A 27,060-nucleotide genomic window follows, 5' to 3' on the forward strand; every position below is an offset into this window, starting at 1 on the left:
TTGCTCATGCTTTTTAGTTCATATCTGAGAATCTTTTGTAAGATTCAAGGTCATGAAGATTCACCCTTATGTTTTCTTCTAGGTATTCTTTGGTTTTAGCACTTATCTTTAGGTATTTGACCCATTTCGAGTTGTTGTGCGTGATGTAAGGTAGAGGTCTAATTTCATTAGTTTGCACGTGGCTCTCCAGTTACGCCAACACCATTTGTCAAACCATCTTGACCCTTGACAAACACCGAGTGACTACAGATGTGCAGGCTTAACTTCTGAGCTCTCAAGTTCACTGTCTTAATCTACACATCTGTCTTTGTGCCAGGACCACAGCCTCTTGACTGCCGTTGCTCTGTAGTAAGTCTTGAAATCAGGAGGTCTGACTCATCCTACTTTGTTCTTTTTTTTTTTCCTAGAGTGTTTTAGCCACTTGAGGTCCCTTCCAATTCCCTATGGGTTTTAGAAGCAGCTTGTCAACTTCTGTAAAGAAACTGGGATTCTGAGTTTGCTTTGAATCTGTGGACTAGGGGATATCGCTGCTTTAAAATGTTAAGTTTCCCAGTCATGAGCACAAGATGTTTTTTCAATTCAAGCCTTCTCCAATTTCTCAGGTGTAAGTTTTATAGTTCTTTTGTTAAATGTATTCCTCAGTGCTTTGTTCATTTTGATGCTATTATAAATGGAATCCCTTCCTTCCTTCCTTCCTTCCTTCCTTCTTCCCTCCCTCCCTCCCTTCCTTCTGGCAGGGGATGGAACTCAAGGCCTCATGCATGGAATGCAAGTGCTCTACCACTGAGCTACACTCCCAGCCCCTGGAATTGTGTATTTCATGTTTGTTTTGCTCACTGTTAAGTGGATAGCAATGCAGATAATTTGGTTTGTTGGTTTTTGTATCCTGCAACCCCCCCCCAGCCCCGCCCGCAGCACGTCCAACACCCCTCCCTGTACAAATCTCTTCCTATACCTTTCTGGCACTGTGTCCCAGGAACCACCCAGGCACGTCTTTCAGAGCTGTGAGGATCAAGGACTCAGTGTGGCTGTACCAGACCAATTCACAGCCTCTATGGGACACCAAGACTTTGACAATCTCCCTGAAAACTCAGAGTTGAAAGAAAAATACTTGTGGCTAGCAATTGCTCATTTCCCTACCTGGTTCAACAACACAGAAATGAGACTAGAACCTATCAGTGAAAAACATTTATTTTATGTGTTTAAAAAGGATATTCTTAGGCCATCTCCCATGTCACTACCCATAGTGCATCCCAGTCATTTCTGGAATCTGCAGTCCCTGCTGCTTCTGGTAACAGTTGCTGTTTCATTTGGGAAGGGACAGAGACAAGGAGGTGGCAAATGTCTGCCAGAGCAGTCACAGGAGAAGCAAGAGAAAGGCTCCAGTGGATACAATTACCCACAGAGTCCTGTCTCCCACCTGTCTGCCCAGGCACCTGGTTCTCGTTCTCTTTCCGTATCCATCAGCGGTGTTTGTTTCTCTTCTTGGTGCTTTGAAACCCTCGAGATGCACCCTGGCCAAAGCAGATGGTAGAAGGAACCCTGGAACAGGAAAAAAGTCCGTATCAAATAAGGTTAAATGACAGTATAACAGCAGCCATGTGCATGTTTCTTTCATATTCTGGAATGTTCCCCATTTCTTCTCTTTGTGTGGAACATTCAGGAAGTAGACTCTGCTCTTGGGCAGCTCTCCATCTCAGGCCCATTCCTGTGGGAGATTCTCCTGGGCACCAGCACGCACTGCTCAGCTGCTGCTAGCTCTCTGTGAGAACACAGTCGCTGTCATCCAGGCCACTCCCAGGCCAAAATCCAGGCAGCGCCAAGCAGGCAGCTGAGGGACACATGTCTGTCTTTCTGCCAGTTTGGATTCTTTGGCAGTTTCTTCCCACTGTTCAAGATTTTTCCCAAAGTTACATTTGAGGTCAGTTTTAACCCAATCCTAGAGAGACAGTCTGCCAAGTTGTGACTGAAGCAAGTACAGAAGGTCCTTCCTGCCCAGTGGAGATGAGGTGAACGGGGTGGTGCCTGTGTCCTGGGCTTCAGGGTCCAAAACACAGCCAAGGGAAACCAGAATATCCAGGCTGTCCATTCCACGGAAGCTGACATTCTTACCCAGTGTCACCTTCTCAGAAAGATCATGGGCTCAGTATCAGAGCACATGCTGAGAACGATTTCAAGATGTCCACACTGACCTGTGGCTGTAGGACCGCCTACAGGGAGACGGCACAGTGGGTTCCGAGCAGACTTCCATGGCGTCCCCATCATCCTCCTGGGTTCTGGCTGACAGGCCTGCCTCAGCTCCTGACACAGCTGGACTGCGGAGAGCAGAGCAGTGAGCAGCAGCTCCACATGGCTTCTGCAACCCTGGCTTCCCCTAAAAGTGAACTTTCAAGGAAGAGACTATTTTTCCTTGTGAAGACTATTTTGGCAGAGCCTAATGTTACAGTGCAATTTTCATGCTATAGGAAATGGAAGAATGCTTGTGCTAAGGCCATTCTTTACATAGTAAGTCCTATATTTTATAAACTTAAGTATAATAATTACACTTTGTCTTGTGAAAATAGTATTTTCAGGAAGGGAAAATGAGAATATAATGGAGGGAGTGAACTTGTTCAAAGTACACTGTACATATGTGTGGAATTACCACAATAAAACCCCCTCTTATTATTAATGCATACTAATTCAGAACATGATAAAACTATTTAAAAAAAAGTAGGGTTTTTTTTTTTGGTCTTGTTTTTTTTTTTTTTTAACTCAGGGCCTATACCTTGAGCCACTCCACCAGCCCTCTTCTGTGATGGGTTTTTTTTTTTCAAGATAGGGTCTTATGGATTATTTGCCTGGACTGGCTTTGAACCTCGATTCTCCTGACCTCTGCCTCCTGAGTAGCTAGGATTATAGGTGTGAACCAACGGCGCCTGGCTGAAAGTAGTGTTTTTATAGTGCCATGTTGTAAATGCCCACCACTGGTGAAGAAGAGAGTTACTAAAACTAACCACAGACTGTAGAGCAGAGTGTCATCCCTAAAACCAAGTGTCAGTCAGCACTGTGGTGTTACTCTCTTCAAAATGACCCCTTAGAAGGGGGAGTGACTTGAGACTCAGGTTCTTTTGAAGCCTCCCACTTGCAGGGGATTCTCCAGTATTTTAAACAGCAAAGTGAAAGACTCCAATCAACATAATTTTAAGACAGTTTTAAGTTTCACCTACAGGAATCATATTTAAAAGGAGACAAAGAAATAGAACACACTTTAAGAATTATTTCTGGAGGGGCTGGGATGTGGCTCAGTGTTAAGAGTGCTTGCCTAGCACATGTGAGGCTCTGGGTTCCATCCCCAGTACCAAAAGAGAAAAGACAAAAAAAAAAATTATTCCTGAAGGTACAGTCATGTGGCAATGGATGGCTTTGTTCTTCAGTTCCTAAAAGTGAACAGGAAATGACTAGAGGATCCCATGGAAAGGGACCAGAGGGGAAGGAAGGGAAGCCTGGCCTGGGACCAATCTCCAAAGGCCCTTGGGCAACTTTAGATGGCTGCCCCCTAGCCACTGTGGTAAGCTGGGGCAGATGGGGCACAACCCCAGTGGGAGCACAGAGAAAGATGGGGCCACCCTTCTTTGCCCCCTTCTTTTATCCCCCAGCCAGGTTTCCTTCCCTTCTGGCAGAAATGCACATAAAGAAATGCCAAGTTAGGCTGCATTTCAGTCTCTATGCATTCTAGCTGCTCCCAAGCCTTTCTGAGACCAAGGGTGACCACAGCTGAACTCCACACGTACCCTCTGCTTGTCTTGGGCTTATCAAACCGGAAATCTGCAGGGTAGAGGTGAAGCCTCACCATGTGATCCTTCCGGTCCTGGCTGGTCTTGAACTTCTCTGGGCAGCCTACAACCAAGCACTGGTACTACAAAGGGACACAGTGTCACCTCCAACTTGACCCCTGACCTTGGCCCCAGCTCCCACTGCTCATGTGGCCCTGCCATCACCCACCATGTCCTGCCTCTCCGCCAGGATCTGGAAGAGTGAGTCGTGCCACTCCAGGATGTGGGCCTCCAGCAAGTGGCTGGAGGGGAAGGCACGACTGCAGAGGGAGCAGGCGTTCCCGTGCATCACATGGTAGTGGTGCTGGTAGTCCTCCAGGGCGGCAAACACCTGGCAGCAGCCGGCCACGTGACAGGTGAACTCGGGCACCCTGGAAAAGGAAGCGTGTCCCACGGGAGGCCACCTCATCAGGCAGAAACTGGAGCCGACTTTCCGCCTAGATTCCCGTTAGCCTGATACAGCTCCGGAGCCTCCCTGGCAATCCCACGCCCTAGTTTTGGAAGAATTAAATTTTCGCAAGCAGACTAGGTGGAGGAGCCAGTCAAGTCCGAGTTACTGACAGCGGGAAGGGAGGTGCCAAGCGCTGGCCCTCTGGGTCGCTTGGAAGGGGTCGGAGCTCTAGGCTGCACGCGACAGCCGAGGGGCAGCGCCAGGGAGCAGAGGGGCCGAGCTGCTCACCTGGACCTCTCCGGCGCCTCGGCCACCTGCGTGAGCACGTCCTGCAGGTAGAGGTGCCGCTGCACATCCCCGTCCTAGAGGAGACAAGCGCGGTGGGCGGGGCCGCGCGTCACCTAGGCCACGCCCACCGCCCCGGCCCCCGCCCCCGGCGCCCCTCCGCCGCCAACCTCACGCACGCACCTCGAAGAACTCGTGGTCCCGAGGAAAGCGTACTGGGCGCGCCGCGAAGCGGAAGGGAGGCGCCCCGGCCGCGGGGTCCCGCTCCACCGGCAGCGGCTCGGCCGTCCCAGGAGCTCCGGCCAAGCGGGCGCTCACCGCTGGTGGCAGCAGCATCACGCTGGGCGCGGCAGCCAGTCGGCCACCGTCCGCGGGGCGGGGCCGGACGTGACGTAGACGCACTTCCTGTGTTGGGCCGGGCGGCGGTAAGTCCCGGCTGGGCCGAAGCCGTGGCGGGTGAGGAGGTCGGGAGGAACGCGGCGGTGTGCGGAGGTTTCTCCTTCCCGCGCCGCCGCCCAGCACCCGCACCCGCACCCGCTCCAGACGGTCGCCCTCCTGGAGCCGGTGGTCTCGGGAAGCTCGTGGTTCGTCCCCAACCTTGGCCCAGAGGCCCTGGCCTCGGGTGGAGTGTGCCTTGGCAGTCCCCGCCGCTGCAGGTGCGCGGGGTGCAGAGGGAGGGCTTCCTGGCTGTCCTTGCCGCGCTGGAGCCCGCATCCGCGTGGAGAGGCAGGTGTGGGAGGAACCCGCACCTAATCAAAAGGGCTGCTGAGATGTGCAGCGGAGGATGGGCACGGGGATCCTACGGAGGCTTTAACTCGCCCCTCCCCCCAGTATTTCATCCTGAGCAGGGGGCCTCTGCTGTGCATTTGAGCAATGCCAAGGGAGAGGGGGTGTTGTTTCTTTAGTAGTTAAAAAAAGGAAAGCTTTTGGTTATGAAGGTGTGTGGCCATGCCCCCAACCGGCCATTGGTAGGCCTAGAGGGAGCATCATCTCTGATGCTCTTCTTCTGTCTGTAAAAACCTTTGTGCTCTAGAGATTTCCCAAGTTGTCCAGTAACGTTTACCAAGCCAATTTGTGCGATTGACTGGAGCCCCCAAAGGCCCCTACTGCTCTGGGGACCTGCCCCTTGTTTGTTCATGAACAGAGATGACAGACGCCAGGTGAGTCTGCTCAGCCACAGACATCTGTGCTGACCGATAGGAAAGTAGCAACATCAGAAAGGCCAAGTAAGCTGTTAAAATTGATCAGACTTCTTCATAGTTGTGCTGTTCTTTGGGGATACTGGCCTTTTTGGCTGTAGGGTAGTTGTGTTTATTACTGTCTCTGGCCCCTGCTCACCCTTTCAGTCACTGTGACAACCAAAAATTGTCCCCCAGTTAGGGCAGAACAGCAGGCTCTTTGAAGGATCGATACTCATGATGTCTGAGTTTGTATTTCTACCACAAATGAAAGTACCCTGATTATAATTTTAAAGTAAGTATCTACTTAGATGATTTTTGCTCAGGAGTGGCTCTCTACCCTTCCATATCTGGTGGAGAGGCTTTGTATTGGTGGCAAATGCTTTCTTTGCTACCTAGCAGGACCAGCAGTTATAGGACAACCCTAACCCTTGGAAGCCTTATGAAATGTAGATAAAAGGCTATGTGGGAAAGTTTGGGGTTTTGTTTTCTGTTTCTGTACTCCTTCAGGGCTCCCTATGACTCATAACAAGGTAACTCAGTTGAAGATGCTGTCAGTGATTTGTCTCCAATTTTCCTTTTGTAAAGCTAACCATTTCCCACATAACATATTGACTCTTTCCAGGTGGTTGCCAGTATGTAGTAACAGTAACATTTGTTCTGGCCTCCTTAGTTACAGCACAGGCGCTTACTATGTGGCCCTTAATGGTTTTTAAGAATGATTTTATTTAATTAATCTCTTCAGCAGCTTTGGGTAGATCCATTATGCCTTCCTTTGAGTTCAGAGGAGGCTGAGCACCTGTTGATTTGAAAGTACATTTGCTGGGCACTTGAACACCAGCTCAGGCTTCTTGCTGTGCTTTCATTCTTGGACACACCTGCTTTGACCAGTGTTGGACATTCACAGACCGAGAAGCTGCTTTCCATCACACAGGTAGATGGAAAACTCTTCCCAAGTAGAGTTCCAAGGTGATGTTACTTAGTAGGTTAGCATACTGTGGGAGTGCGCACTGAGTCTCCAGTCCTTAACACTGTTGCACTTCTAGCTTATCTGAAACTGTTACCACAATGGTTCTTAACCACTTCTGGGTTACAGAGCCTTTGAGAATCTGTTGTAAGACTGTTTGTTCAGAAAATCCACAGATATAATTAAGCCTAATCCAAGGATTCTCTTATTTGTGGATCCCAAATTAATAAAATGTTTGTGTGGACCCATGAGGTTTGCTTAGGCTCATTTTTGAATCTCTAGCTAATGCCCATATGTGTGTCTCAATGCCCTTAATCAGCACTTTTGATGATAATAGCTAAATGGTCCATGCATCAGTGGGCAAGTAGAAGTTCCTTAGTGCAGTTAGCTGTTGTCCATCAGGACATTGGTATAGAAGTTCTCATGTGGTCAGCAGAGAATCATAGTATAGAAGTTCACAGGCTATATCCTCTAGGATATTGATTTAGAAGTCTCTGTGCTATGCCCGGCTGATGTCCTCTGGGGAAATCAGAATCGCTTTTCATCTCAGGTTTTTGTGTCCAGTGTGAGACCTCAGCACAGCTGGTCACAAAGACTGAGCTGCAATGAAGCCACCCAGCTCCAGGTGCAGAGAGAATGTATAGAAATCTTACCCAAAGACTACCCTTCATACATATCCAGGCCTGGGCCAGAAAAGGAAACGTCCCAGGTTCCAGGGTGCAAAAAGCACACCAAGATGAAGGTGTGAATGGAACTGCCACTGAGCAGTTCAGAGTTTAAGAACTGGGTGTGGTCTGACAGGAGGAGCTGGGCTTTAGTATCTCTGTGGGGACAGTTGCCTGGCTCTGTGCAAGCTCCCTGCATAGATCTTGGACAAAGGGCAGGACCATCCTGTTTCACATCCAGGGCCAGAAAGCTCTGTATACCAGCCTAGGGGAAAGCAACAGAGCCGCGTCCTCCTGGCCCAGGGCCAAATAAAGATGGAGTCACCAGGGTGGGAGAGCTGGGCCTGGCCAGTGTGGCTCTCTGAGCAGTAGAGTGGTCTGGAAACTGGACTGGGGCAGGACCCAGCCCTGTGGGTTGCCAGAGGGGTATAGCAGATGTGAACACAATGAGGATATTTGTCACACCTCCACAGTGCCCTGAAGGAGAAGTGGGCCTTGGGAGGGTGGGAAAGAGGCTGTGGTGGTGTGGCAGGCCTAGTCTGGGCCAGGTATGATTTGTGTTGCCAGAGACCTGAAATCAGTCACATTTGATTGTTTAAAGAATTTCTGTTGAGCATCTCTCTTTAGGAGAATATCTTGTTATGTTGGTGTCTCACAGTTAAAATCATGAGTGAGTTTCGGATTCACCATGATGTCAATGAGCTGCTCAGCTTGCTACGCATCCACAGTGGGGACGGGGCTGAGGTCTACATTGACTTGCTGCAGAAGAACCGGACCCCGTATGTCACAACCACTGTCTCTGCCCACAGTGCCAAGGTGGGTGCCCATTCTTGGTGTAAAGTTGGAGGTGGGGACCATCCCTGGCATCCATGAAGGCCAACAACACTTGCTGAATGCTTCCCATGGGTCTAGTATTTGCTCTGTGATTCTCCTGGCTCCAAGTGGTAGTTCCCATTACTCAGCCCATTGTGTGGATGAGTTAGTGGAGGCCCCAGGGAGACCTGGCTTTGAACCCTGACTTACGCACTTCCCCTCTTTCTCTAAGGAGGGGGTGCTTACAGATATGCAGACATTCCTGGGGAAAAGAAGGGAAGCTACTGGTATTTAACTACATTGAAATCTATTTAAAGTGTTATTTCTTTATGTAAATAAGTAATTCAAAATTACAGATTTTTTCAGTAAAAGATGAGTTTGAATTTGAAATTCTTTTTATATTTTTATTAGCATATATTAGTTGTTCAGGGGGTTTCATTGTGACATTTCAGTATTACAGTGTACCTTGGTTAGGTTCATTCCTTCCATCATTCTCCCTCATCCACCTTCCCTCTACATAAAATTCAGGTTTCAATGTCTATATTCATACATGTATATAAACTACATTAACCATATTCACTTCCTTTACCTTCTCCATTCACCCTTCCCCTCCCCCAAATCCCTCCTCTTAACTGGACCTGTTTTGCATTCCTGTACTTCATTATTTAAGTGTGTGTGTTCATTGTTCAAAGGTACATTGCCATGGTATTTCACTTGTGCATGTAACCCCCTCTATTGCTCTTCTTTACCCTTTCCCCCACTCCCTGTTATTCACTAGCTTTCAGTTGGCTTTGTTATGCCAATATTTCAATATTACTTACACTCTGTAATTCTCTTTTCCTCTCTCTCCTCCCAGACTCCTCAGACATTCCCACTATTGGAAACATGTGTATGTATGTGTATCTGCTCTCAGGCCTGTGAAGCATAAAATGAGAGAAACTGTAGTGTAGGGATGGTGAATATGACAGAACGTATATGTTAGTTTTATTTCAGAAATTTGAGATTGTTTAGCTCACCTAATATAACTATTTTGGTTTTGTGTTTAATTTTCTTGAAGATTTTTTCCCTAGGTTCTTGATTAATTTCTGTCATTAAATTACTCATATTTGTGCTTTTGAGGTTAAAATTGCAGAATTTTCTCGAACTCCTGAGGATTTTCTAAAGAAATACGATGAATTAAAGTCTAAAAATACAAGAAACCTTGACCCACTGGTGTACCTGTTGTCAAAGCTTACAGAAGACAAAGAGGTATGCATACTGCACAGGCTTCAACAGCACCCCTGCCTTGGGCATGTTTTGAACATCCTCTCGTGTGTCAGAGTTGGGCATATTCCTCATGGAGCCAGACTGGAGTGCAGGCAACACCTCTCCATGTTCACTGATGGGCGACACTGCCCCCACTAGATTGGTGATTGTCAGTTAGCTTTTCCATTGCTGTGATAAATACCTGAGAACATCGGCTTAAGAGAGAAAAGGTTTGTTTGCCTCTGGTTCATGGTTTTCTGGCTCCACTGCCTTTGGGTGAGTGGTGAGGCAGAACATGATTCATGGGGAGCAGGGAGATGCTCATCTTGGGGCAGCAAGAGGTGGGGCTCAGAGACAAGATACACCCCTCAAAATATACTCCCAATGACCTTCCTTCAACCAGGCCCTGCCTAAGAACCCATTGATGAAGGTTGCACCCTCATGAACCACTCACCTCTTAGCTTTTTTTTTTTTTTTTTGGATACCTTACATGTGCTAGACAGGTGCTCTACTGCTTGAGCCATGTCCCCAGCCCTTTTTGCTTTTTTTCAGATAGGGTCTCACGTTTTTGCCTGGACCGGCTTAGACTGCAGTCCTATTTTATGCCTTCCTCATAGCTTGGATGACAGGTGTATGCCACCATGCCCAGCTTTATTGGTTGAGATGGGATTTTTACTAACTTTTTGCCTGGTCAGGCCTCAAACAACATTCCTCCTGTACTCTACCTCCATAGTAGGCATAAGCCACCATGCCCAGTCACATGAGTCTTTTTAGGGGACACTTCATTTCCAGACCATAACACTGTTCAGGATGGACATAGACAGGAGAAACGGCAGATTACTGTCCTGGGTTGGCGTACTGTGCTTTCCTTGATGTCAGGCTAGCCCCCACTCATGTGTGTCATGTGTTGGGGTGTAGGAGCCAGTGAGTGATATGTTGGGCACCTATTTCATCATGGGTAGAGGGATGTGCTGGGCTTATGTAGACCACCAGAGCTAGGGTAGATGATGGAGATGGTCACTGCAGCCCAGGAACCATAGGTCCTTTGAAGAGTGACATTAGGGATTCATTCAAGGCTGTAAGACTTCCTTCCCCTGGTGTGTTGGAGACATGGCAGTGGTTCCATGCAACATGAACTTCTGGAGACCATACTGCAGCTGAAGGCCGAAGGGAAACCTCCACCCCACAGGTGGATGTTTAAGTTAGAAGAACAGTTTGCTTTGCCAGGCCAGGCACACACTTGCTGACCCAGTGTGAACTCACAGTTTTGCATTTTTTTCAGACACTGCAGTATTTGCAACAGAATGCAAAAGAAAGAGCTGAGCTTGCAGCCACTGCTGTGACTAGCAGCACCACCAACTTCACTGTCCCTGCCACAGCCTCCAAGATGTCTACACAGGAACTGGAGGAGCTGAGGAAGCAGCTTGGCAGTGTGACCACAGGCTCCACACTGCAGCAGGTACCGTGGCCATCTCAGTCCATAGGTGATAAGATCACAGCAGTGCCAGACACCAGCTACCTGCGCATGTCTATTATTTATTTAAATGAGTCTTCTGAGAGGCCAAGACTGGATTATGCTCTTCAGTCAGGAATTCTGAACCACAAGAACAGTTTAGTGAGGGTCTGATGAGGCCCACCTGTGCAGATGGTTATGCGCCTCTGACCCAGCATAAATCACAACTCCTTCCTGGAATTGGTGACAGTGTTTGACATGATAGTACTTTCTAGATTATTAATGTGTTTTGTCTGGGTTATTTTCTTCTACCATACTTCCTGCTGCTTCTTGGCTTTAAGATTTCGTCCTATCTCAGTCTTTTGATGTGCTTCTCAGGTGTCGTCTTGTAGCTGCCACATACTTATTTTGATCCTCAGACCCCTCTTCAGAGCCCTGTCCCTGTGATACGTCCTAATCTAGCCTGTGCATGCTGAACACAGCAGCTCTCACAAGGACCAGGCTGAGTTTGTCTAGCACATCCTGTGTGCAGGTCGTATATGAAGTCTGTCTATGACTCATGTAGCCCTCATACCACTCTCCCTGTGTGACACATGAGGATGCAGGCTCTTGCTCAGTGCAGAGACAGTCAGCACTGCCCCTTGGACTCACCACCCACGTCAGTGCTTCTGAAAGTTGACTGACTCAGCCTAACTTGGTCATCCTCTAGTAGCCAGTCCCCAAAGAGGGCCAGCACTCTGTATGTGTGGCAGAAGCTGGCCTTCATGCTGCCGTCTTCTAGATCCGTCCCAGGACCTCTCCCGCAGGGTGAGGATGCACTTTAGTTGCTGATACCGATCTCTACCCGCAAGTAGTGTTCGGTTTAGTCACTGTCAGGAAAAAGCAGTTCACATTCTTCCTATGTAGCATCCTTGTCTGAAACACCAGCTTTGTGGTGAGGTGCAGCCTCTCTTCCACAGTCCCCATTGCCAATACCCCTGACTTACCTGTGGGCCCCTTGCTGGACTGAGATCCCAAGAAAAGAGACTGGGTCTCTTCATGTCTCTTGTTCTACAGCCCCTCTTGTTGTGATGGGCAGGTGGAAATGTATCTCGTTTTTCAACATGACTGAATTTCATGTGTCAGATGATTGACTTTTTCCATGTTAAAGATACACTAATTTCCTGTGCCAGAAATGTATTAATCAACATTTTAGTTTTACTTGCACTGAAGTATATCTGGTCTTTTGTTGTTGTTGCTTGTTTGTTTGTTTATTAATGTCCTCATTAGTCTCTGGAACTTACAAGAAAGATGCTTCGAGACAAGCAGAACAAAAAAAATTCAGGCCAGCATCTCCCTGTCTTCCCAGCATGGGTGTACGAGAGACCTACATTGATTGGGGACTTCCTGATTAGCTCAAGTTTAAGCTCAGACACGGCTTTGCCTATAGGTATGTGATGTGTTTATTACCAACACTTGGGAATTTCCGGACCTGTTTGCTTGCGTGGTAACATGTTAGCAGGCAGGGAGACTGCACAGCAGTGATGCAGTAAAGCTCCAGCAGCAAGGCAGTAGGACCCCGGCCCCTCACTCGGGCCTGCCCTTTCTCTTGTCCTGATGTCTGAGGTAGACTGGCTGTCTGTGTTTACCAACAGATAGTGACGTGCAGTGTTTTCAACTGCCTCCTCTTCCATCCTCCTGCCATCACCACAGAACGGCCTGCAGCTGGCCTCTTAGGCCATGTATCCTGTGGTCTGTCAGAAGCACAGGCACCTGAACTGTGTGGGCATTATTTTTTTCTGAACAGCGTTTTGTGATTACTATGGATTCTGCCAAGATCGTGCTGGTCTTAAGACCTTGCTTTCAAAGGCTTTAAAGGTGGCATGTCTTATAAAACAGTTCTTTCAGACGGGCTGTTGGGGATCTGGAATGTGTGCATTGGCACACCATGGGCTTTGTGCAACATATTTAAGTCCTATTTCAGACTGAAAAATGAAACTTTGTGAATCAACATAGCATATCTGTGGTATCCTGCCCATCTGCTCACAGCTCAAATTCAAGAGGAAGCATGGAATGGGTGTGCTTTACACACGAGGCTGTGCATGGTGTTGGTGCCAAGAGGTCTGCCCTTGTCTTTACAAATACACTGTAGGACTGTTGTGCAAAGTCCAGTGTGTTTTCCTGTCCCAGAGCAGACACCATCCTGCTGCAAGTTCGTGAGAAAGCATAGAGACAGCCTGCTTTGTGTTGTGTTTTCAGCAGTAGCCTAAGTTTTTAGAACTGCTCAGCCTAAATCCAGCTGGGGCTGCTGAACTGGATAACAGAGCAGGGCCCTGTAGCTCCAGATGCATGGGCACCCAGGGTGAGGCCTCAGTGCTGGACAGGGTTATGGCTTCTGTTGCACTCCTTGTCACAGCTCCCTGTATATGGGAAGAACCAGAGAACTTTCCACCTGGAGAGTTGAGAGGATGCTTGCTGCAGCCTGGTGGTAGTACAGCAAAGCACTCAAGTTATTTGGACCTGGAGTAGTTTAAAAAGACAGAAGCTTCTAGATCCCATGAGAGATCCTACCAGTACCCTTAGCCTTGAAGAATGTCTGAGGTTTGTGAGCCATGCCTTGTCAGACTAAGGAGGAAGCATGAGGTCCAGCGACTTGCTGACGAGTGTAGTAGAGCTGGCTTCTGCAATAAGAAACCCTTAGGGATGATCTATATAGAAAATGTGTTTTCCTGTTCTGAGAAAGTGTTGTACAAGAGGGGAAAGTCTCATCAGCATGAGGCAGCAATTTTGTAGACTAACCGCAGGAACAGTGGTGAGTGCCTTGAAGGAAGTGAGTGGTGTGGCTGTGGCTGAGCAGCCGGGGGTCTCAGTGACCCATGCTTTCCACTCTCAGAACAGGACAGCTGCCCCACCTGGACCCAACCTGAAGCCACATGCCACCAGTTATAGGGGTGGCCTTGTGCCCTGCCTTCCTGGCCTCAATGTCCAGCACATCTTTACCCCCAGGTGCCACATATATAAGCATGTCCAGCATCTCATCTCATCTTCAAGTCATTCCATACCATGGAAGCTTATGGACCTCAGGCCAGTGTCCTGAGAAAACACTGCCAGGATACTGCGGGAAGTGAACAGCCACGCTTGGAAAGCACTTGGGGTGTTGCAGGGCAGAGCACCTGGTCACTCATTTCCCCATTCCTGTCATGCCTCTGTAGCTCATGGTGTTGGCATCCATCTGATTGTGCCCTGGTCTATCACCTGGCATGAGCATCCTCCTCCTCAGTCCTCTGGCCTCCTGCCCCACCCACTGTCATTCTCATCCCTCCTTCCCTGCCTACCTTGCATAACCTCACCCCTGGACCACCCTCAGGTACAGCCGGTGCCCTGCATGGCGTATGTTCCTTGGGACTCATTTCCGTGCACTTGGCACCATGGGCCATCCGTTCTCTAAGTTACCCAGCCCTGTGGCTCCACACCCTTACAGCTGCTCTTTCTGGTTGGCTCCACATGATTTTCCCACTGCCTCTGCTCCTTAGCTTGAACATTAACCAGACCCACTTGCACCATGGCTGCAGCAGCCTCTGAGTGCCTGGATAGCTAAGCAAGATGGAACAAATCTTGGGAAACACTTTGTTCACTATGCTACAAGCAGGGAGCTCACTCTTCTCAAGGGAAAGACTTTCAAATGAATTTTCTCTTTCATTCTCTTAAGTGTGTGATGGGTGAGGTCTGACCAATTCCTGAGATGTACTCAAAGCATCTTTCCTATTGTCAGGATGGAAAGTAGTTGGCTTCTTTTTTAATGGTGCCAATCTCTTCAGAAACCATGCTTTCCTTAGCCCCAACTTTACGTGGGCTTTTCTGACCAAACTGCAAGTTTTTCAAGTCTTTCTGTTCTGCTTTTTGCTCTTAGTTCTTACTGTAAACCTGTCTAAAAGCAGATAAGTATAACCATGCCACAGCCTGAATGCTGGGCAGCCTTGAAATTTCCTCCACTAGATTAATTAGTCTGCACCTTTAAACTCAGCCTCACAAAGTCCTAGGGCATGAGCAAGTTCTTTGCTAGTATATAGCACTAAGGGTCTCCAGTCTTAATTCCAGGCAGAGTCCTTGTTCCCATCTGAGACTCATGGCCTGGCCTTCGCTGTCTGCATTCCTGGTCTTCTGAGCTCCTTCCAGACTTGCCCATTAGGCTCTACTTGCAGCATTCTCAGGCTTTGCTGGCCTACATCTCCAAGCATTTTCAGTGTCCTCCCACAACCTAGTTCCCAAAGCTTAGGAACCACACGGTCAGGTTTGGTCACAAGCAGTAGCCCCACTTTTCAGTACCAGTTTTCTATATTAGTTACTTCTGCATAGCTGTGACCAAAATACCTAAGAGTAACAACTTAAAGGAGAAAGAATTTATTTTGGCTCACGGTTTCAGAGATTTCAGTCCACAGTCCTTGGCCCCGTTGATTCTGGGCCCGGGGTGAAGCAGAACATCCTGGCAGTGGAAGTGTGTGGCCAAGGCTACACCTCATAACGATGGAAGTCAGAGAGCAAGGACTAGCTATAATCTTTTAAAGGTACAGCCTCACTGACCACTTCCTCCAAAAGTTTCCAGAACCTCCCAAAGTAGGTCCACCAGCTGGGGATCAAGCATTCAATACAGCCTGTGGGGGACATTTTATATTCGAACCATAGCAGGCAGTGGCTTCTTCCATCCATACATGTGTGAGGGGTTACAAAGAAGGAAAACTGAATGTTACTGATCAGTGGGTGAGGACAGGGTGGAAAGCGTGTGAGCCCAGAAGTGCCTGTTCCCTGCAGGTACATTGCCCTTGGCCTCCCAGGAGTCAGCAGTGGTGGAGGACCTACTCTATGTGCTTGTGGGTGTGGATGGCAGGTACATCACTGCTCAGCCCCTGGCTGGGAGGCAGAGCCGCACCTTCCTTGTGGATCCGAACCTGGACCTGTCCATCCGGGAACTGGTGAACAGAATCCTTCCTGTGGCTGCCAGCTACTCTACTGTGACCAGGTGGGCCCTGGGTCTACCAGTCTTGTGTAGCCTGCCCCGGAGCTTGCACGTTATGCAGGAGGTCAGGCTGCATCCCTGGGTTGTGACTCAGCCTCACCCTGGACACATTTTGAAGGGCCTATGCGTCACCAACCCATGTCCTGACTCAGCCCTCTTAGTGGCACAGGTTCCCCTCAGGTTATAAGCGCTTGAGTCAGTCATTTGCTTCCTTGATGAGAATGGAACTTCTAATATCTGAACATTATCTGAAAATGTAGCTTTGGACTTTGCCAGGGTTTCTGATAATACCTTTCTTGTAGGTTCATTGAAGAGAAGTCTTCCTTTGAGTATGGACAAGTGAACCATGCCCTGGCTGCTGCCATGAGGACCCTAGTGAAGGAGTACCTGATCCTGGTCACACAACTAGAGCAGCTACACAGGCAAGGCCTCCTGTCACTACAGAAACTCTGGTTCTACATCCAGCCAGCCATGCGCACTGTGGACATCCTGGCCTCCCTTGGTATGTACCTGTCCAGTCTAAGGGTGCAGGTGGCAGGGCTTGACAGCAGTGCATTGTAGGCCACCCAGTCTGGGGCTGGATGCTCATGTCTTACTTTCTGATAGTAAGATCAGAAAGTAAAGTTCCTGTTACTTCCTTTTATAATGATTGGCAGGAGGAAAGCCCCAGAAGCTTTTCTGTGTTTTGTGTGTGTGTGTGTGTGTGTGTGTGTGTAAGACTGAGGTTTGAACTCAAGGCTTCAAGCTTGCAAAGCAGGTACTCTACCACTTGAGCCATGCTTCTTGTCCATTTTGTTCTGGTTATTTTGGATATAGGTCCTCACAAACTGTTTGCCTGAGTTGGCCTGGAACCTCTGTCTTCCTAATCTCAGCCTCCCAAATAGCTAGGCTTACAGGCCAGGGTCTTTGTATCTTGTTGTTTGTTACAGCACCTGACCTTTGTAGTTTGTTGTTTGTTGAGATAGGTTCTCACTATGTAGCCTAGGTGGGTCTTGAGCTCATAGTTCTCCTGCCTCATAGGTGTGGCTACAGTGCCAGCCTGGAAGCTTTTCTCAATAAGCCTTAATTAGTAGCTACAACTTTGCAGTCTGAGCATGTCCCAATAGAAGCACCTGTCCAGTAAAAAAGTTGGGGTGAGGTAAGAGGCCCTGCCAGCTGGGGGACCATGCGGATGTCCTGATGGTGAGCCTCCCTTTCCTCCCTGCAGCCACCTCTGTGGACAAAGGCGAGTGTGTGGGTGGGTCTACACTGAGCCTTCTCCACGATAGGAGCTTCAACTACACAGGAGACAGCCAGGCCCAGGAGCTATGCTTGTACCTGACTAAGGCAGCCAGCACGCCCTATTTTGAGGTCCTGGAGAAGTGGATCTACAGAGGCATCATCCATGACCCATACAGGTAGGGGCCTGTGGGTGTCTAGATGCCTGCCACTTGTGCTCCTCAGAGGGTTCTGTTCTCTTGAGATAGAATAACCCCTCTCACATAGCAGTCAGCCACCAGCCAGGGAAGGAAGCACCAGTTGAGTGAAGGTGGGGAGGACTACCTGGTGTCAATGTCCTCAGCCTCCCTAACGTGAGACGCCCTTCCTGATGTGCTGAAGCTCAGAACTCACCTCAGTATGATGCCTTTGAACTCAAAGCAAAATGAGCAGCTCACAAAGATCTCTAAAACATACTTGCTAAAATTGCTTCAAAGACCAGGCACAGATGGCTCATGCCTGTAATCCTAGCTGCTCAGGATGTGCAGAGATCAGGAGAATTGTGGTTTGAAGCCAGCCTGGGGAAATAGTTCGTGAGACCCTATCTCAAAAAAAAAACAAAAAAACCCTTCACAAAACAGGGCTGGTGGAGAGGCTCATGGTGTAGGCCCTGAGTTCAAACCCCAGTACCACAAAAAAAGAATTGCTTTAAGGGGCTGGAGGCATCGCTTGAGTGGTAGTGCTTGTGGTAGAGAAGTATTTTCATTTTTCATGAACTTAGCTTCCTGCTTGCTAGGCAGACCCTCTACTACTTGATACCACTTGTGCCCCTTCACCAGCCCCTTTAGTGTTGGTTGTTTATTTTTTGGCAATACTGGAGTTTGAATTCAGGGCTTCGCTCTTGCTAGGCAGGCACTCTACCACTCAGTACTTCTCCAGCCCTGTTTTGTGTTGGGTATTTTCAAGGTAGGGTCTTGAGAATTATTTGCCTGGGCTGGCTTCAAACCAGATCCTCCTGATCTGTGCCTCCTGAATAGCTAGGATTATTATAGGCGTGAGCCACCGAACTTGGACCTATTTGTCCTTCCCTTGTAGCTGGGATGACAGATGCACACCACCGCACCCAGCCTTGGTTGAGATGGGGGTCTCACTAATTTTTTATCTGGGCTGGCTTCAAACTGTGATCCTCCTGATCTCTGTCTCCTAAGTAGCTAGGATTGCAGACTTGGGCCACCATGCTTGGTGAGTATTTCTTCTTATTGGTGCTAGGGATGGAATCCTGGGCCTTGTGTGTTCAGCACATGCTTTACCACAGAGTGGCACCCCCCAGCCCTGTGTTTCTTTTCTAAGAGGCCAAGTAGCAAGCTGGTGTGGAGGACCTAGCAAGGAATGCAGCTGCCAAGTACTACATGTGTGTATTTTTTTTTCCCTGGCACTGTGTTTGAATTTCTAGCCTTGTACTTGTTAGACAAGCACTCTACCATTTGAGCCACACTTTCAGCCCTTTTAAGTTTTGTTTTTTTACATAGGATCTCACTTTTTGTCTGGGTCTGGTCTTTAGACCACAGTCTTCCTACCTTTGCCTGATGTGTTCCTTGAACTGCAATCCTCCTGATTTCTGCTTCTCAAGTAGCTGGAAGTACAAGTGTGAGCTACCAGAGTTGTCCACCTCTGGGAAGGTTTCTGATTCTGTTGGTGATGGCCCATGCTAGGGACGAGTCGTTCTGTGGCCTGTGCTCATAATGGAAGGATGGAGATGAATCTTTCCACCCTGCTCTGACCCATGTTAGATATCTGCTCGAAGTGAGGTTAGACTTACTTAACTCACAGCTGAGAAGCAGCAGTAGTGAGTCATGCCTGCCTTAGCAGACATTTCTGGAAGCATGTAGCCAGCGATACACCTTGCTGGCAGCTGTGCTTGCCCTGAGGTGGCCTAAGATACTATCTGTGACTTCCAGTGAGTTCATGGTTGAGGAGCATGAGCTTCGGAAAGAGAAGATCCAGGAGGACTACAATGACAAGTACTGGGACCAGCGGTACACTGTGGTGCCACAGCAGATCCCGTCTTTCCTGCAGAAGGTGGCAGGCAAGATCCTCAGCACAGGTGACTGCAGCTGGGCATTTTTATCCCTGTGCTCTCCCATGACCTCATCTTGCCACAGTTTGGCTCCTGCTGGTCATCACAGCCTTCTAGCCCCTGGGGATGACTTGAGGGAACAGACAGGTGGTCTACTGCAAGCTGCTGACCACTGGTGGTCCATGGTGTTCAGGGGTTTTCTTGTCACTTGACCAGGAGGCTGTTTAGGCTCCTTCTCTTTCTGCCTTTTGGTTTTAGCTTCTAAACATCATTACTGCAGGAAAAACCATCAAGGACCACACCTGCTGGGCTGGCCCTGTTTTTAGTCACATCGCACAGGTTAGAACCTGTTTAGATGCTGGGTGAGTCCCTCAGGGCCTTGGCACTTGGGTTGTGAGAGCTGAGCTGAGCTGAAGCCGAAAGGGCCAGTTATCATAGGGTCTTTTTGAAAAGTACTCTAGATTAGGAAAATCAAGACATGAAGAGTTAACCACAAGTCACTGCGGCTGCTGGCTAGTCCCTTCACGGGAAGTGTGTCTTTCTATCTGGGACCAAGCAAGCGTGGGGCTGATGCACCATCATGTCCAACCCACTGCCCAATGCCTGATGGGGATCAGGGGTTCCAGCCTGAGACTTGGCATGTGCAGTGACACTTTGAGTCATGTCTTCCTCCTTCTCTTGTAGGAAAATACCTAAATGTGGTCAGAGAGTGTGGTCACGATGTCACCTGCCCAGTGGCCAAAGAGATCATCTACACACTCAAAGAGCGGGCATATGTCGAGCAGATCGAGAAGGCATTCAACTATGCCAGCAAAGTGCTGCTGGACTTCCTCATGGAAGAGAAGGAGCTGGTGGCCCACCTGAGGTGGTTCTTTGTTCCCTCACCATGAGCTCAGTGCAGCGAGTGGACTGCACCATGTGGGGCCAAGACTAGAGTATTCTTTTAGCACTTGTCTTTGTCTTTGTGAAAGTGGACCAGCTACCAGGCTGTTTGCAGCCCCAGAACCCACAGGACCCACTGCAGGGTATGAGGTGGGCGGTGCCCCAGGGGTCCCAGCTCCCCACCCGGCTGGGGCCAGTAGGCCCCTCAGCTTCTTGCTCTGCTGCAACCTGAAAGGTGACCCTGCGTCCTGCTGAGAGCTGCTCAAATGCCCTTATTTGTGTGGTGGTTGTGCTGCAGTGCTGGTAGGCAGCTATGTGCTCAGCACCTCCTCCCTGGCACAGGTCCATCAAGCGCTACTTCCTCATGGACCAGGGGGACTTCTTCGTGCACTTCATGGACCTCACAGAGGAGGAGCTGAGGAAGCCGGTGGAGGACATCACACCCACACGCTTGGAGGCTCTGCTGGAGCTGGCCCTGCGCATGAGCACTGCCAACACAGACCCCTTCAAAGACGACCTCAAGGTGGGGATGGTATTTTCCAGCCCAGCACCCTGCTCCTGAGACACTGCCAGTGAGCACACGGCAGGCCCAGCCCTGCCCAGAGTTGTCCACACCAGCCGAGGTGCTGTGCTGCTGTTCTTCCTTATTCCTAGCATGCTTTGAAGTGTATTGCTAAGGGTTTGGAGTCAGAACTCAAGAGGACACTGGACTGTAGTTTCCTTACAGTGTCCAGGTCAGACCCTATGTCAGGTTAGGCCCGCCTCAGAGTGCATGGGGCATGTCCCTCTTTGACTGTCTTAGAAAAGTTTGAGGAGTGGCATGAGTTCTTTGAAGTTTGTCAGGAGGCTTGGGGCATGGATGATCGCCTGCCAGTTAGGTCATTCACAACTTCAGCTTCTGGAGCCTGTCCTGGTCACCTGTGTGTTTCTATTGCCCATTTCCACTGGGAGTCTGTTTGCTGGCATACAGTGCAAAGGACTCTTATCTGACAGTAAGAGCTCCACTTTCATTTCTGAGTTTGCTGACTTGAGTCCTCTTTCTTCTTCAGCATAGCTAAATGTTTGTCAATTTCATTGGTATTTTCAAAGGACTCAGTTTTGGATTTATTAATTTTCTGTTTCCATGGGCTGTTTTGTTTTTTCTTTCTGGTAGCTTTGGGTTTCTTAAAGTATAAAGTAAGGTTATTGGTTCAAGGTCTTCACACCTTGAACGGCCCTCAGGGCAGTGCTTTCACTGCCTCCCATAAGGTTGAGTGTGCTGTGTTTCCATTTATCTCAAGGTAATTTCTAATTTACCTACGATTTCTTCTTTGAAGTCTGTTACTTCCATGTATTTGTAAATTTTCAAGTTTTCCTTGTATTACTTGTTTGCCTGGGCTTCAGTCACGTCAGGCAAACACTACCACTTGAGCTAGGTCCCCAGTCCTTTTGTTTGTATTTTGTTTTTGAGATAGGATCTTGCTGCCTTTGTCCAGGCTGGCCTTGAACTCTTGATCCTCCTGCCTCCATCTGCCGAATGGCCAGGGTTACAGGCTTGTGTTAAGTTTTAACTGTTGTGTTTGGGGAATATGTGATCTGCGTTCTGTGTGTTCTGGAGAATGTCCCCATTGGCTCTGCTGTTGCTCTACAGGTGTGCAGCTGGCTTTTTGTGCTGCTCAGGTCTCTGCCCACTGACTGTCCATTTTCAAGAGCAGTGCTGGCTCTCCATTATTCTGGAGAACTTCATTCTCCTTTCAATTCTGCCCTTTCTTGTTTCATATATTTTGGGGTCTCTTGATAGGTGCAGGAGTAATTTCATGGGACATTTTCCTTGTACTAGAATTATTGAATCAGACTGTATGACCTTGAATGCCTAGGCAACCCTCCCCAGAGCCATCTCCAGCCCTGGCCTTGTGCTGAGGAAGGTTGCATCTGCCCATCTGTGCTCTTCTGATAGGCAGGAACAGCGTGAGCTACATTATGACTATTAGGAGATGGTGAATGGTTGATTTATTCATAACCTGTTGGTGTTTCTTCACCCTTCATTTTTGTTCTTGTCCTTTGTTTTCTCTGTGTCATTATTTTTAATGACTTACAGGAATTCTTGTTACACTCTCCCTGGCACACAGGTGGCATTTAATAAATATTTGAATAATAAATTTTGTGGACAGTAGTTATTTGTAATCACTGTCACATCTCTCACCTTTAACCTGGGCCTGGTACTTACTGTGGAGGAATGGTTTCAGTCTTACTGGACTCAGTTTATCAAGCTTTTTGTGGGCATTTCATTTGTACCATCTGTTGCAGCAGGGAACATTTAAGTTGTAATTTGTCTGCATTTTTCTTTTCCATTTGAATAGGGTGTTGCTTAATTTTTTTTTTTTTTCTATGTGCAGTGTTGGGGATTGAAACAAGGAACTCACACAGGCAAGTGCTCTACACTGAGCCACCACACCTCCAGCCTAATTTTTGGATTAAGATATATCAGTAGGTGTTTGGCTTTTTAAGCTGGCCTGTAATATTTAGACTCAGTATTTAGCTGGGACTGTAGCTGTGCACACGGTCTTCAGTTTCATGCCAGCATCACCAAAAAAAATTCACGTAGGATCAGTATTCAGGAAACAGACTTGCCTTTTCAACTTACGATGTAGGAGTGGGTAGGGGTCAGGAATGATTTTGGTCTTTTCCTTTAAATATTAGACATGTTATTTTCTTTCTTTTCCCCAAGATTGACCTGATGCCTCATGACCTCATCACTCAGCTCTTACGGGTTCTAGCCATTGAAACCAAGCAGGAGAAGGCAATGACCCATGCTGACCCCACCGAGCTCACGCTGAGTGGCCTGGAGGCTTTCTCTTTCGACTACATGGTCAAGTGGCCCCTGTCACTGATCATCAACAGGTGAGGCTTGGGCCACACAGAGGCTGTTTCTGGACATTTATTCAGGTCTGCAAGAAACAGCTGCCTGTTCAGACTGCTTCACCCTACAGCACCTGGAGTGGCTGTTGTTGCTGGGGCCACTTGTAGACTGTGAGGAGTACGGCTGCCTCCCCCAGCATGTGTGACACACCCTTCCCTTGCAGGAAGGCGCTCACCCGCTACCAGATGCTCTTCCGGCACATGTTCTACTGCAAGCACGTGGAGAGGCAGCTGTGCAGCGTGTGGATCAGCAACAAGACGGCCAAGCAGTGTGCTCTGCACTCTGCAAAGTGGTGCGTCCCTCCAAGAAGGGTTTTGCTTTTTTTAAATCTCTGAAAAAATAATTGGCAAGTTTCATTTGTAGCTTAGTTCTGTGACACGTAGGGGCACCACATTACTGTTGTCTACCGACAGGCATCAGGTCCATCCTCAGACTTGTAATAAACACAGTACTGACTTCCTGGGTCTGTCTGCAGGACATAAGCTCATTCCAGGGGTGGAAGCCTTTGTTCCCTCCTCCTGAGCACACAGCAGCATACCAGCACTGCTCTATTCACCAAAGGGTCTTTGGCACTCTAGTCTGTGGCATGGCTGGTGTTGAAGAAAGGGTTAGTGGCAAAATTTGTTAAGGATTTGCCCAGTAAAGCACAGAGTGTGGAGTCTGCCATGGTGGTTGTTCATGGTGTTGCACCTTCCAGATTTGGGTAGCTTATTTACCTATAGAGCTGTTCTATGCGTCTGCAGTGGGGCTGCTTGACGCTGTCCCTGCGGGATGTAGGGATATGAGAGTCCTGCTGGACAGGATGCTTGGCTGATAGCCTGACACAGCCAGAGGTGGGGGGAGGGTGCAGGTGTCCCCAGGCCCAGTGCTGAGATGGCCTCTGCATTAGTGTCATTTACACTTGTGTCTAAGCTGTGCACAAGAGCTGTGGTTGAGAGTCCACCCTGCTGGGGTCCACATGCTGGTGGCGGAAGCTGTCTGCATGTGTTGCATGTGGTAAGGCCCTGGCTGTGCTTCACCTCCTCCATAACTCAGGTTCGCAGGCGCCTTCACTCTGCGGCAACGGATGCTGAACTTTGTTCAGAATATTCAGTACTACATGATGTTTGAAGTGATGGAACCAACTTGGCACATACTTGAGAAAAACCTGAAATCTGTGAGTTTCTTCTCCATGGAACATAGCATTTGCAAGTCAGGGTGCACTTGATAGTAGTCCCCAGAGCTGTGTGTTGGTCATGTGTCCAGGGTCTGCCAGGAGTACGCTCATAGCCTCGTGCCTCCCCTCTCCCTTGCCCTCGCCCTCGCCCTGGAAGGAGCCCACCAAGAAGGTGTGTAGTCGCAGGGTTCATTCAGAGAGTAAAGCAGAGCCCTGTCCACAGCAGACAGCAGCTTCCTTCAACATGGTGGATGTGGGAGACATGGTGGGAGGGAGACAGATAAATATCCTGCCAGAGTCACAGGTCCATTTAAACAATGACATCACGCAAGCACAAGTGCACCAAGGCAAAATGGAGACCACACACAGTGTCTTAGCAACATCTCTTGAGAGAACACAGCACTGAGTCTCAGCCCTTTCTCTGTAGGCCTCCAACATCGACGACGTCCTTGGCCACCACACGAGCTTCCTGGACAACTGCCTGAAGGACTGCATGTTGACCAACCCTGAGCTGCTGAAGGTCTTCTCCAAGCTCATGTCTGTGTGCGTCATGTTCACCAACTGCATGCAGGTGAGGGTGGGCGCAGACAGGTGAAGCCCTGTGAGCAGGTGCAGGCATCCAGGCTGTCTGCATGCAACCCTGCCCCACATCTTCTACCTTTGCAGACCTCCTAGGTCTTCATGGCCAGTGTGTTCTTCCTGAACATGGGGCTTTCTTGAGGCCCTGCAGTGGTGGTGTGGGCAGGGACCTCCCAGTGTTGCCTCAGTCCTCCCATTCTATCCCTGGTACTGGCTTCTGTCATGGGCTTCTTTTGAAAAAGGATTGTGAGTATTACCAAGAAAAGAAGAAGAAAAAAAAAAACGGAAAAGGATTGTGCAGAAAATGAGTGTCAGAGGGGCAGCCTGGGGTTGAGTAGCGCACTATGCAGGCAGCACCTCAGGGAAGTGGGAGGTGCAGGTGGTGGTTGAGACAGATGCTGTGAACCCCATTCCTTATGTGCTTCATAGTCATGTGGAGTTACCAAATAGAGAAACACTGTAAAAACCATTTTTAAGAAACTCAGTTGACGATCACTGTGAAAAGTAGACCTGGAAACTCTGTGGGTGAGGGCATAGCTAATGTCCTCTTATTGTGGCTTCCCAGAGATGCTTTTCTGTCCCTGTGTCTGTGGGGTCAGCACCATGCCCGTACTGCTAGGAGCACCTATAGAGCACTATGGTTGTAACTAATAGAAGCCTGTCCTCATGACCTTGTCCTAGAAATTTACACAAAGCATGAAACTGGAAAGTGAGCTGAGCCGGCTGGCGCTGGAGCAAGGCTCTGTGCTGGGGTCATCCACGGAGTCTCAGCGGGCCGAGGAGTATCCCCGAAAGGAGTCCAGCAGGAAGGTGTGTGGCCCTGGGGTTCATCCAGAAAGAACCTTTCCTGTTTCCACACCTGTGATGGGGGAGCCACATGTCCTGTAGGGCTGAGAAGCAGGGGCTATCAAAGAGCATACAACTAGAAGTGTGTGTGCTCCTGACCCCAGGATCAGTAGAGGACATGGTTCTTTCCCTTTGCTGAGTAATGGCCAGGAGAAAATGGCATTAGATAAATAATTCAACCTGAAGAGAAAACCCACAGTGCGGCACTGTTGAGGTCTCAATCCTGAGAGTCTGCAGAAGCCTGGGTATAGTGAGTGCCAGTTGCCTGAGGTGTTTCTCCATGTACTATGGTCTCAGAATTTTTATGACACCCCATCTTCTCACCTTTTACCACATGAAAATGTCCTGGAACTCATTTTTGTGATTTACAAACAAACAAAGGAAAAGGAAGTAAACCCTGTGGGCTCAGCAAAGGCCAAGTTATCTGCCCTGGCTGGCACTGCTCACTGCTCTCAGCTTTGTTTCTAGCATCTGACTGAGCATGTGGACACTCCTCAACTGGCCTCCGGCTTCGAGGCCACCATCAATAACTTTGACAAGAACTTTTCTGCCCACCTGCTTGACCTGCTGGCCCGACTGAGTGTCTACAGCACCAGTGACTGTGAGCATGGAATGGCCAGTGTCATCTCCAGGTGAGTGTCACCTCTTCCACCCGAGGCCCAGGCCCATCCATCTCCTTTCACTGTGACCATTGTTTCCTGCAGTCCTCAGCAGTCAGGTGCTCTGCCCTAGCCAAGAGCAGTGGAGGGAAGAGGGGCTGTGTGGGGCTGCTTGGGCAAGGCAGTAGTTGCTGCTCTTTGCTCTTCATTGGGACAGGGTGAGGAAAGGGGCCTCGATTTCAGCCAGGAAGGGTGCTGACCACACTGCCTTTGGCAAGGTGCTTGCTTGTGCCTTGGGACCACCTAGTGCCTTGTGCCTGGGGCACCCTCAGGCCCCCATTGCCAGGTGATACTGGTGTGATGGGAGCCCCAGCATCCAGGGGCTGGCAAAGAAGTCAGCAGCTGTGCCCTCCTGGAGGTGGGTCTGCTAAAGTACTCATTAAAGTGCTGCTTTTAGTTCTCACATCCCAGTCTCAATATTGCATGGGTTAGGGATCCCCGAGTGAGCTGAGACCTGTGTGCACATAAGTACTGGCAGGTGGAGGATGCACCCCCTCTCCCCCACCCTCCACCTGGAAGAAGCCTTGAGTCATCTCTGTCACTGATTCTTACCTGTATGGGAGAAGTGGGGCTATTGCACAGACTCCCCATGCGGGTGTGCCTACACTTGTGCATCTCATCAGCCTGGGACTGTGCCCTTCCCTCTTCTGGAAGACCTCCACTCCTCTTTCCCTCCCCAACAGGCTGGACTTCAACGGCTTCTACGCAGAGCGCCTGGAACGCCTGTCTGCAGAGAGGAGTCAGAAAGCTGTCCCCCAAGTGCCCATCCTGCGTGGGCCCCCAGCACCAGCACCCAGGGTGGCTGTCACTGCACAGTGAGCCCTGGCCACAGTGTAGAGAAAGGGTTAATTGCTTGCCTGCCAGTGCTGTGGTACAAATGAGCTCAGAATTTTAAAATCAAATGTTCCTGGAACATGTGTGCTGTGTATTATTGCTATTTAAATATGGCCTGAGTTACCA

The 27,060-nt window shown here is 49.1% G+C and overlaps 2 protein-coding genes across 12 annotated transcripts; one reads left to right on the forward strand and one right to left on the reverse strand.

The window, feature by feature from the left end:
• Positions 1 to 1,175: 1,175 nt before the first annotated feature.
• Positions 1,176 to 4,827, reverse strand: Znf511 (zinc finger protein 511). 8 transcript variants are annotated; one of them, XM_074078002.1, is made up of 6 exons: positions 4,675 to 4,827; positions 4,495 to 4,568; positions 3,985 to 4,186; positions 3,833 to 3,898; positions 2,193 to 2,310; positions 1,176 to 1,542 (listed from the first exon to the last, which is right to left on the reverse strand). In XM_074078002.1, the coding sequence occupies exons 1-6, from the start codon at positions 4,825 to 4,827 to the stop codon at positions 1,358 to 1,360; spliced, it is 798 nt and encodes a 265-aa protein (XP_073934103.1). In that variant the 3' UTR covers positions 1,176 to 1,357. The 8 variants fall into 8 exon arrangements, with proteins under 8 accessions (XP_073934103.1, XP_073934101.1, XP_020026018.2 ...); XM_074078000.1 differs by having other exon boundaries at positions 2,193 to 2,385; XM_020170429.2 differs by having other exon boundaries at positions 2,193 to 2,315; positions 3,774 to 3,898.
• Tubgcp2 (tubulin gamma complex component 2) lies at positions 4,782 to 27,060 on the forward strand. Of its 4 annotated transcripts, none has more exons than XM_074077997.1 (18): positions 4,782 to 4,916; positions 7,960 to 8,117; positions 9,234 to 9,362; positions 10,642 to 10,818; positions 12,082 to 12,241; positions 15,601 to 15,808; positions 16,108 to 16,307; positions 17,013 to 17,202; positions 18,961 to 19,106; positions 19,764 to 19,944; positions 20,304 to 20,484; positions 22,669 to 22,841; positions 23,024 to 23,152; positions 23,896 to 24,016; positions 24,444 to 24,587; positions 25,277 to 25,405; positions 25,910 to 26,073; positions 26,784 to 27,060. In XM_074077997.1, the coding sequence occupies exons 2-18, from the start codon at positions 7,968 to 7,970 to the stop codon at positions 26,917 to 26,919; spliced, it is 2,718 nt and encodes a 905-aa protein (XP_073934098.1). In that variant the 5' UTR covers positions 4,782 to 4,916; positions 7,960 to 7,967; the 3' UTR covers positions 26,920 to 27,060. The 4 variants fall into 4 exon arrangements, with proteins under 4 accessions (XP_073934098.1, XP_020026016.1, XP_020026017.1 ...); XM_020170427.2 differs by having other exon boundaries at positions 4,914 to 5,147; XM_020170428.2 differs by having other exon boundaries at positions 4,914 to 5,147; positions 24,444 to 24,536.

This window comes from Castor canadensis, chromosome 7 (genome assembly GCF_047511655.1).
Source record: "Castor canadensis chromosome 7, mCasCan1.hap1v2, whole genome shotgun sequence".
Lineage (NCBI taxonomy): Eukaryota > Metazoa > Chordata > Mammalia > Rodentia > Castoridae > Castor > Castor canadensis.